This window comes from Entelurus aequoreus, linkage group LG05 (genome assembly GCF_033978785.1).
Source record: "Entelurus aequoreus isolate RoL-2023_Sb linkage group LG05, RoL_Eaeq_v1.1, whole genome shotgun sequence".
Lineage (NCBI taxonomy): Eukaryota > Metazoa > Chordata > Actinopteri > Syngnathiformes > Syngnathidae > Entelurus > Entelurus aequoreus.
Genome location: NC_084735.1, coordinates 52,624,918 through 52,636,920, shown reverse-complemented (window position 1 = coordinate 52,636,920; position 12,003 = coordinate 52,624,918). Strand labels below are relative to the sequence as shown.

The 12,003-nt window shown below is 42.8% G+C and overlaps 1 protein-coding gene across 5 annotated transcripts in view; it reads left to right on the top strand.

The window, feature by feature from the left end:
• Positions 1-12,003, top strand: part of dscama (Down syndrome cell adhesion molecule a) — a 304,891-nt gene that overhangs the window by 225,843 nt on the left and 67,045 nt on the right. For all 5 annotated transcript variants that reach the window (XM_062048353.1, XM_062048352.1, XM_062048351.1 and 2 more), the window contains one exon: positions 9,375-9,571. In XM_062048353.1, coding sequence (XP_061904337.1) covers positions 9,375-9,571 — 197 coding nt within the window. The remainder of the gene's footprint in view (positions 1-9,374; positions 9,572-12,003) is intronic.

Sequence of the window (12,003 nt, the reverse complement as noted above, 5' to 3'; positions counted from 1 at the left end):
GGTATTTATGTATTTATTTTTATTCTATTCCACCTCCTTACCCAGTTCATGGCCGATTCGCATTGGATGCTATCAGACAGGCACTGAGTGTGTATCAGTGCCAATTAAGAGCAATCAAGTTAATTAGGCATCATAATGTCACAAGATGCGGGAAGAGAACATAATGAGGTGTGGAAGGGAATTGTGGTCACTGAACAGCACCCTTCAGAAAAACATAAGGAGCGCCCTCATGCCTTAATCTGTATCTCTTCCATCTCCTTTCCTCATCTGCATCCACAAGCCCCCTCCCAGCTCCTGCACAAGAGGCCCGCCGAGTCTACAGGCACACATTTGCTCTCATGCTCCATGTCCAAGCCAATTGTGCAGCTAAGGGAATTATTTCAGTACATTGCAGACGGCGAGTGAACTAGTCAGCGCTCTCCTTTCCCCACCCCCCGTCCCCCAAGCCCCACATCCTGGCCAGCTCATCCCCAGCGCCCACTTACCCAGTGCCTGCAGGGCAGGGAGCTACACTCATCTCAAGCTCGTCTTCTCTCGCCCAGCTCTCATGGACCCGTGGAGCCACAGTGCCCCGTGGCCAGAAACACGGCGAGCGTGCAGCAAAATGTCGCCCGATTTCAGTTTGCTCTGAAAATAGCTGATGCACTAATGAAGACAATTGGAAACACAATAGGGGTCAAAGATTGGTCGGTAAGAAAAGCACCGTCTCAAGAACCAAATTTAGCAGATACAGACCTGAGGGGCCTCATGTATTAAGCTTGCGTGCGTACGCACAAACCGGGCCGTGTGCACTTTTTCACGGCAAAAATGAGATGTACCAAGAGTGATCTTGACCTGAAAATGTGCGGTGCCTCACGGCGAGTTTATGCTTAACATACGCACATTTCTACAGGTTGTGGTTACTTTAGCGACACGCAGAGGCGGTTGTTCGAGCTTTGCCAACATTTGAGTTCAACAATGTAAAAAGATCGAGGCAAGGACACACATTTTACTATTTCACCAATGCCTTTAATGCAATGGTTCTTAACCTGGGTTCGATCGAACCCTAGGGGTTCGGTGAGTCGGCCTCAGGGGTTCGGCGGAGCCTCCGCCACGGAGGTCAAGACACACCCGACTCATCGTGTAAATAAAAACTTCTCCCTATCGGCGTTAGTATGGATACCCCCAAAGAATGTTCCCTCTAATTTTCCATCTAATTTGCAGGTGTGTAATTTGTTGTGAGTTCATGCACTGTGTTGGTTTTGTTCTTTGAACAAGGTGATGTTCATGCACGGTTCATTTTGTGCACCAGTAAAAAAACATGTAACTATGTCTTGAATTTGAAAAAAACCAAAACATTTTATTTTTCACTAAAGAAGGGTTCGGTGGATGCACATATGAAACTGGTGGGGTTCGGTACCTCCAACAAGGTTAAGAACCACTGCTTTAATAACTTCATATCCATATGGATATTTGTGAGGACGTCACACTACGAAGGTCCTGGGTTCGCTTCCCGGGCTCAGGGTCTTTCTGTGTGGAGTTTGCATGTTCCCCATGACTATATAGGTTCCCTCCGGGTACTCCGGCTTCTTCCCACCTCCAAAGACATGCACCTGGGGATAGGTTGATTGGCAACACTAAATTGGCCCTAGTGTGTGAATGTGAGTGTGAATGTGTTGGCCCTGCGATGAGGTTGCAACCTGTCCAAGGTGTACCCCACCTTCCGCCCGAGTGCAGCAAACAATGTTTTCTGGTTTTGAACATAAACCTTTTTTTTTTTTTTTTTAATTGAGCGCAGATGTTGGAGTGCGGTTGGCCATTCATATTTAAAATATCCATGTGCCTGAAATCCCACACTCTGCCCAATCAGAATTCACCAAGAAGGTGCTTCTTGCTAAAGTAAAGGCACATATAGGTGACTCTGATTACCCCCGATATAAATTTAATTTGTGTAATTTACAACAATTGTAATCTATATACAGTAGGTTGCCCACAGCCAGATTAGATTTTCATTAAAAAATTATGTAATATTTGGTTTGAAATATTTTAGTTTAAACATGCAAGTAAATCACAAACGATATGAAAGACTTCGACTCTTGTTTGATTACTCAATTTATTATTATAACCCAGAAGAACTACTTCGGGTAGAAATTACGTGACAAACTGTCAGGCCATTCCTCCACCGTCTCCGGTGCCATTTGTGCTGCAACCCCCGGTGGCTGCAGCTGTCTGACTGGCCAAGCTGTGCTGAAGTCACAACAAAAGCAATACATTGCATCCGGAAAGTATTGACACTTTTTCAACATTTTGTTATGTTGCAGCCTTATTTCATAATGGAATAAATTCATCCATCCATCCATTTTCTACCGCTTGTCCCTCTTGGGGTCCTATCCCAGCTGCACTCGGGCGGAAGGCTGGGTACACTCTGGACACATTTTTTGTCTTCAAAATTCTACATACAACACCCCATAATGACAATGTGAAAAGTTTTTTTTTTTTTTTTTAATTTACAAATTTATTAAAAACAAAAAAATAGCAAAAGTCACATGTACGTACAATAAGTATTCACTGCATTTGCTCAATACTTTTTTGATAAACCTTTGCATCAATTATAGCCTCAAGTCTTTCTAGGGGATGGCTTGGCTCGGGGGATAGAGCGGCCGTGCCAGCAATTTGAGGGTTCCGGGTTCAATCCCAGCTTCTGCCATCTTAGTCACGTCCGTTGTGTTCTTGGGCAAGACACTTCACCCTTGGTCGTGGTCAGGGCCTTGCTCCCACCATCAGTGTATGAGTGGGTGAATGTGGAAATAGTGTCAAAGCTCTTTGAGTACCTTGAAGGTAGAAAAGTGCTTTACAAGTATAATCCATTTACCATGTATACGATGCCACAAGCTTGGCACACGTATATTTGGGTAGATTTGCCCAATTCTCTTTGCAGCCCCTCTCAAGCACCATCAGGTTGCAAGAGAAGTGTTGGTTTTCGTCCAGGATGTTTCTGTACATACATAGATCCCGAAAAATTCGTAAACTGAGGCACTTAGTTTACCACTGTGTATTATTGCAAGTGTTTATTTTGATGCCCGAATAGTCCTCAGGTGCTTTCTATGTAATTTCAACACTATCAATGTGGGGCAAATAAGAAGAGACTTTCCCAGAGAAACAGCTTCGCTTTGAAACTTGACAGTGCAAAACAGCATATTTTCCTAAAAAAGGTAGAGAAAAAAATCGGTATTCTGCAAATTTTGCAGTGTCATGGATGCAGATTATCGAATATGCATAAATTCACTGTACAACCTACTCAGTGGCCTAGCGGTTAGAGTGTCCGCCCTGAGATCGGTAGGTTGTGAGTTCAAACCCCGGCCGAGTCATACCAAAGACTATAAAAATGGGACCCATTACCTCCCTGCTTGGCACTCAGCATCAAGGGTTGGAATTGGGGGTTAAATCCCCAAAAATTAATCCCAGGCGCGGCCACCGCTGCTGCTCACTGTTCCCCTCACCTCCTAGGGGGTGAACAAGGGGTTGGGTCAAATGCAGAGGACGAATTTCACCACACCTAGTGTGTGTGTGACAATCATTGGTACTTTAACTTTAACTAACTTAACTATATATTTGAGCCTGTATGTACAGTATAATAGTGACCCCGTGTAAATTAGACACAAGCCACAATGAATTCAAATAAATATGCCGTATGTGACAAGAACGGTTCAAATAACTGATTAGATGTCTAAAATGCATTTGATATTCATGGCCACGATGCATCTTGCATGTTGGCTTTCGACTTCAAAACAGTTACCTTGTTTAAAAATTCATCATCATGACCTCACACATTTACGTTCAATACTCTTGGACTGGACGAGATATGTTGAATTACTCCTGCATAGTGCGCTGGCATGATCATCATACATTGGAAATCAATGGCAGGTCGGTGTTCTATTCCTGGTAGAGTCGAGAGGACGGAAGAGAGGTAGGGGGAGAAGAGTGCAGAGACTGCCCGGTGCTGGTTGGCATGGCAACCTGTCCAGGTGAAGGAAGCCTGGGAGGAGGAGGAGGAGGAGGAGAGAGGTCGAAGGGGGGTTGGGTGAGAGTAGCCAATCAGCAACTAGTCTATCTGAATCCCCTTTGTGGGTCTTTACTGCCCTCTTGGTGACTGTGGAGGAACAGAGTGTTGTAAAAAAATGTTTTGTTTTTGCCTATGATGTCAAGAGAATACATTGTTTAACTGTATTTTTAGAGGAAATGCTAACTATTAATGCAATATACAAGGTGACCAGATAAGTCCATCCATCCATCCATTTTTTCCTGCTTGCCCCTCTCGGAGTTGCAGGGGTGCTGGAGCCTATCCCAGCTGCACTTGGGCGGAATGCAGGGTACACCCTGGACAAGTCACCACCTCATGGCAGGACCAACACAGATAGGCAACACTCACATTCACACACTAGGGCCAATTAAGTGTTTCCAATCAGCCTATCCCCAGGTGCATGTCTTTGGAGGTGGGAGGAAGCCCACATGCACTCCACCCAGGACCTTCTCGCTGTGATGCATGAGTCCTAACCACTGCTCCACAGTGTTAGCTTTCAAGCACTGCTAAATGTCTCGCTTTAGTGTTTTCACTGTTTTGTTTTATTGAATTTCAGAGGTACTTCGGTTCGTATGAAAACCGTAGCAAATTTGCCAAGAAGAAATCATGTACATCTAATTAGTTCGTTCCAAACATCCACAAATATTTACGCAGTGTTAGGGATGATTGGGTTCGATCCCAGGTCAGAGTTATCTCAGGAAAGTTTGCTTTTAATTACGTAAAATGTATCATTTTGCACCAAAAAACACAAATTATTGAAGCATTTCTTTCCCATGAAATAATTTTAGCACAAAACAAGCATCAAATGTAGCCATGATTCTTTTTTTTGGGGACTGGATTCTCCGGAATGACTATAACAGTGTTATGCGCGGATCGTTTCCCCAAGATGCAGACGGAACTCCGGAGGCAGCGTGCAGGAAGGAAAATGATGTATTTTTCATAAATCAGTCCATAATACAACAATGCAGGAAAATAACAAGAAAAACTTGCCGATTGCACGGGGAGCTATGGCAAAGTTACGGAAAAACTTAGCATAGAAACAGGAATCAAAAAGGTGTACCAACGTAACTTGTTGCAGGAGCAAACACAACAGCCAAACCGAGTGTGGCGAAAGGCTGGAATAAATAGCTCTTTGATTAGTGCCCGGGAGCAGGTGAGCGACCGGAACACTAATCAGAGGCAGGTGGAAAATAATCAGCACCCATGGCAACCAAAAAAACACAAACCCAGGGGTGCTGAAAACCGAACTAAGGGAGTCTTACACTAAACAAAACATGATCCGGGCAACGGATCATCACAAACAGACTATATCAAACAATGTTTGGCCGAACGTTAACCGACACAGCATACGAGAATTGGAGGTGAAAAAAAATCCTAAGAAAGCGCTCACACTTTTTTTTATGACAAATGCAGGCCTCAGACAGTTTTTCTTAATTTTGACAACAAATGAACTGCTTGTAGTTTTAATGTAGTTTTTCCACAAACTGATTTGGTTGAGCTTTTAGCCAACGTTTTTCCGGTTATGTGGATGTATAGCAACACAAATGCTATACTTGAGGCTTTTAAAGGTTAAAAAGAAATATAAAATGCTCAAATCTATTTGATATGTTCAGGGCTGACATCTTGTTTCTGCTGCACAGCCAGGCTGCTTCCACACTGCTTGTTTGTCACCTCGCGGTATTCAACCGGGCCGGGAGTGTCAACACCATCGCCTAATGCTTCCGCTTAAGCACTTACGTGGCAAAACGAGAGTAAGTTCTGCTCTAAAATATAACATTCACGCAGATCAGGCCTGAGCTATAGTGTTTTTCCCCAATGTTCCCGAAATGCGCCTCGCCAAAAATTCATACTTGTCATGCAAAATAAAACGGCGTTCTTTTCGTCAGACGAGCCCCAGACGGAGTAAATAAGAGATGAGGCTTAAATGTTTGCAAGCTCTTGCCTGACACTCCTCATCACATCACTGGAATCATGCCTTCCGTGTGTGTGTGTGTGTGTGTGTGTGCGTGTGTGCGTGTGCGTGTGCGTGTGCGTGCGCGTGCGCGTGCGCGTGCGCGTGCGCGTGCGCGTGCGTGTGCGTGTGCGTGTGTGTGCGTGTGCGTGTGCGTGTGTGTGTGTGTGTGTGTGTGTGTGTGTGTGTGTGTGTGTCTGGGGGATGGAGAGCTGCTGTTGTGTGTGAGATATTGCCAGTGTGTATTTAGTGCCATGTCTTCGGAGGGTTCATCGTACCTTTTTGGCACCTCACATGCGACATGCAGGCCAAAGTCGCTTGTAACATTGAATTACTAAAAGTGCTTAAAATACATTGTGCGGTTTTCTTTGATACATTTTGTACATGTAAACTATGGAGGGTCAAATGGGACCGAATTAGGTAAGAAAAATATTTTTTAAATGAATCAATTATTTTCAAATTGGAATTAAATACATGTGTTATTAACTGTGTCATTAATTAATTTAATATAAAATTGACTGTATCTATTTAATTAACTATTGAAATATTTATGTTGATATTAGTTTGCTGAGATAGGCTCCAGCACCCCCCGCGACCCTGAAAAGGACAAGCGGTAGAAAATGGATGGATCGATAGTTGTTTCACTATTTAAATATTTATTTATTCATCTAATCATTTATTTCATGAACATGTGTGTCATGTGTGTTATTTTATCTGTCAAACTCAGCCGTCAAAGTCTGTGGGGGATCCTAACACCTGATTGGTGACACGCCATTTCCATTTTTTTATGGAACAATTTGACCTGGATATAACTCCAACAAAAATAATAAAATGTGGTATAAATAAATTATAAAATACTTAATTAAATTGTGAAATAATCAACTACTTTAATATATATAGTTTTACATTAAATTAGTTGACTGATTTAAAAAAAAAATGTAATTCCAATTTTAATTAATTCAAGACAATTTTAATGATTTAAATATGTGTTTATCTTTTTTATGTCCTATTTGACCTTTCATAGTAAGGATGCTAAAACTACTTTTGGGTTGGGTATCGTTTACGTAATATACCTGTTTTCCCGCCAAGTGTTTGAGCCGGTGCCAAGTCTGCAACCGGACGTGCAACACAGGTGTCCAAGTATGGTAGCATTTCATTTCATGTTAATCAGTACCTATTACAGAAGTATTGAGGGAATTTGGTCGGTACGTAGTAGCGAATTCATTACCCATCCCTAGTCAAGACGCTACATTTTGCATAATTTCATCCAGAGCACAGAAATGAGGCACAGATAGTCCTTTATGTTTTTTTTTTTTATATTCAGGGCAATGCGTGTGCTCACAAAAATGCAGTACACTGTCAGTACCCGTTTGTTGCATTGGACAAATATTGGCAAATAGAGCTGGGCAAATATTTTGACACCGGGGGCCGCATTGAGAGAAAAAAATGTGTCTGGGGGCCAAGGTGTGTGTGTGTATAAATTATATATACACATTTAGCTGTAAAAATCTGCTGTACAGTATGTGTGTTTGGGTCCCTTTTTTTTAGGAACACTAATACCAAAAGTCACAATGTCCGATAGAGTTCTAAAAACGTTATGACAGACCACCTCAAAAAAAGTACCGTAATAGAATTTTACTTTTTTTTTGTACTGAATGGGACACTCAAAATGTACAGGAAATTAAAGAAAGTGGGATTTACTATATTAACTATGAACAATAAAACACTGAATATTAACAACATATGAACGTCGCCCCTCTTTTATTTCTCAGACCAAGCAAAACACAACAACAATGTAAAAAACGGCAAAATATGAATGCAAAGTGTAATAAACACCTACAATAGGATATATTATCCCGTAAAAATCTGCTTCCACATCTGTTTCTGACACACGCGTTTCGGGCTGGCTGCTCTGAAAACAAACCCCGCCCACTCTGGTTTGTTCCTTGTCTGAGCTGCTGCGACGTAGATTACCGTAATAACTCGTGTAACATCCAAAAGCGCAGATTTTGACCATTGAAATACTTTCTATAGTTCAAGACTTATGGTAATTTAAAAACAGCACTGCACATCATAATGGCGGCGACAGTTTAGATGTTTTTTTTGATTGATTGTTTGGGATGGCAGATGAAGGCTGCAGCAGAAAAGGGTTCCCAGTCGTCTTGGACTCCATGCCACTGGACCCTGACCCGGATCTGTCAAGTATCGTGTGGTGACTGTCTGTGCACTACTCTCCCCACGTTAAACAAAGTCACGCACAGGCTGTTATGTATCAGAGAAGGGAAGGAGGCGACAACCAGGGCAGGACTGCGGTTTACAAGGTTTATTTGAAACCTTTGATGAATACGTGGCGTGTGTATGCTACTCAAAGTGAGTGAGTGTTGACTATGTGTAAAATTAATAATGTAAATATTACCAAGGGTTGTTGTCTGTAAATGTTGGTTGTATCTTTCGTCGTTATCCAAGGGGGCAAGGCGAAGAGGCAGTTTGTGGGCAGGCAAGTGGTCGTGGGCAAGAGCAGGGCAGCGTGGTCTGGGTCCGAGCAGGGAGGTCATGGATCGAGGAGGGCAGTCAGGAAACCGGATGGGTGTCGAGTGACAAGGCACGATCACGGAAGACAGGGGAGTCATGGAAGGTTAGCGACGTTCTGGCAAAGGTTCCTCGGGTCCGCTGGTCTTTATGCCGCTCCCCCTCGTCAAGTCCAGGTGCGCTGATCAGTGATTGCTTGCAGGCTTGTTGCTGTGTGGGCGTGTTGTGCTCAGTGCGAGCAGAGGCGTGTCTGAGTGTGCTGCCAGCAGAGGGGTTAGCAGAGTTGCCTGCAGCTCCAGGTGCAGAGGAAACGCGGGTTCGACTCCGCGTCATGACACAGGCATCCTCCATAAAGGGATACCCCCCTACCAGGAGGATTGTCATACTCTCTTGGAGTGACCGCCAATCAATGAATGAATGAATGAATGAACCTCCTGCTTTACATACTGTATATGAGCCAGATGATTGCATAGTTGCTCATTTCCATCTGTAGTACTGTAGGTACAGTAGTGTCGACTGTGGAGCCACTATGGTACCAATCCCTAGTCGAAAAGCTGTCTGAACTTTTGATCCACATATTAGCTTTGTGTTAAAGCTGTCAAAGCAAATTGACGTACCATCTTATTCATCTAATTAATAATTATACAATAAGCCAAGGGTCAGGAAAAAAATTAGCTGCGGGCTGAAATTGGCCCCCAGGCTGTACTTACGACATGATAACCATTATGTCATTTAATTCACTCGAAAAAAAAGTGATACTCTCATAACAAGCAGAGTCAAATTCTGATTTTCTCACATCTGTTTTTCTTTCTTTCTTCTTCAATATTGTCTTAGTTCCTGCCATGATCACATCCTACCCCAACACTACGCTGGCCACACAAGGTGAGGAGAAGAAAATGAGCTGCACGGCCCACGGTGAGAAGCCTATCATGGTGCGCTGGGAGAAAGAAGAACGCATCATCAACCCCGAGACCAGTCGCTACGTAGTTACAGTCAAGGAGGTGGGAGATGAAGTCATCTCCACCCTGCAGGTGTGCCACAAACTATACTTTTCAATTTAGATCATTGACTGCATTTTTATGTTACACTTACAACACAGCACCTTTTTAGATGTCCTCATGATGAAAACATACATTTTTGTTGTTCTTATGACGTAGTTGACAATAGCGATTAGTTTTCTACCAGTAAAGGAGCTGAAACATAGTTGTCACTGTTTGGAACGAGACATTTGTTGGGTCACAAACCATAACATTAAGAATGCAGTCGAGTCAACGCAAACGTGGCATTCCAACTGATCACAGATTATGAAACAAATAATGAATAATATAATAATGACACAAATGTTCCTGCCAGAGAAGAGAATTTCTGTTAAAACAAATGTGTGTGATTGTCTAAGAGCTTTCGCTGAACTAAATGTAATAACATTTCCTTTGATCTTAGGAATTCTTACCACTTCCACATTTCCTAACCGATCCAAGCCATTCTAACACTGAAGTGTTTTGCTCATTCGGGACATAACGGCTAATTATTTCCATCCATCTTCTTCCGCTTATCCGAGGTCGGGTCGCGGGGGCAGCAGCTTAAGCAGGGAAGCCCAGACTTCCCTCTCCCCAGCCACTTCGTCCAGCTCCTCCCGGGGGACCCCGAGGCGTTCCTAGGCCAGACGGGAGACATAGTCTTCCCAACGTGTCCTGGTCTTCCCCGTGGCCTCCTACCGGTCGGACGTGCCCGAAACACCTCCCTAGGGAGGCGTTCGAGTGGCATCCTGACCAGATGCCCGAACCACCTCATCTGGCTCCTCTCGATGTGGAGGAGCAGCTGCTTTACTTTGAGCTCCCCCCGGATGACAGAGCTTCTCACCCTATCTCTAAGGGAGAGCCCCGCCACCCGGCGGAGGAAACTCATTTCGGCCGCTTGTACCCGTGATCTTGTCCTTTCGGTCATGACCCAAAGCTCATGACCATAAGTGAGGATGGGAACGTAGATCGACCGGTAAATTGAGCGCTTTGCCTTCCGGTTTAGCTCCTTCTTCACCACAACGGATCGATACAGCGTCCGCATTACTGAAGACGCCGCACCGATCCGCCTGTCGATCTCACGATCCACTCTTCCCTCCCTCGTGAACAAGACTCCGAGGTACTTGAACTCCTCCACTTGGGGCAGGGTCTCCTCCGCAACCCGGAGATGGCACTCCACCCTTTTCCGGGCAAGAACCATGGATTCGGACTTGGAGGTGCTGATTCTCATCCCAGTCGCTTCACACTCAGCTGCGAACCGATCCAGCGAGAGCTGAAGATCCTGGCCAGATGAAGCCATCAGGACCACATCATCTGAAAAAATTTTTTTTTTACATATACCAAATAATTCCCATATTTAAAACATTGTGATTCCACATTTATTGCAATACAATTCTAATTGAAAATTATGTATTTTCCATATTCCAAAAATGCCTGTTTTTCCCGGCATTTTCAGTCCTAAAAATTGCCCTTGTAGCGATCATCATCATTTTTGCACATTTCTCAACCTATTCAAACTCATAGTATCCCAAAACAACTTTAACACTTCTTTTACGATACCGATATTGGAGTTTGGCTAATACCGATATTAATCCGATACGATATCAGCCCAAATTATACGTACTTTCAATATTTTGTAGTGTGGAGAAAAAGGCTTTATCAAATGTAATTAGTCAAACGGAGAACAATAGTAGGTATTTATAACACTGACCTATTTGTTTACAACTGTCTGGGATAGACGTATGCTGTATTTATATTGAAGTGGAGCGGTAAATGTTTTGTATGACCACAAAAATTAATTAAATTAATATTTAATTTAGATTAAGGCACTTATTATATATGTCTAATTTGTCTGCTTAGCTGTTGTTTAGGTGCTAGCTCCGAGTAGCCTATAGCATACAATGTTTACCTTAAAGGGAAACATTTTAGGAATTAGACTTAGAGACTTCCTTTTATTGTCATTCAAATTTGAAATTTACAGTACAGATATGAATGACATTTTGTTGCATTAGCTAGTTGTAGTGCAGGATAAAATAGCAATAAGGTGCAGATATAAATAAATAGATTACTGTACAGATAAATATATTGCACTTTTTCATATGCATCCACGTTTATGGATGTATGTTATATTGTAATTCTTACCACTTCCACATTTCCTAACCGATCCAAGGCATTCTAACACTGAAATGTTTTGCCCATTCGGAACATATGGACTACTTATTGACATATACCAAATAATTCCCACAATTGAAACATTGTGATTCCACATTTATTGCAATACAATTTTAATTGAAAATGATGGACAATTTCTCAAAGTTCCACATTTCTCAAGCGATTTAAACCGTTCCAGCATGAAAACATGGCATTTGCACAAACAATTTCCTCCATCTGCCCAAAAACAATCACCTTTCCCGAAATGCCACATGTTTTATAACAAAAATTCCCTT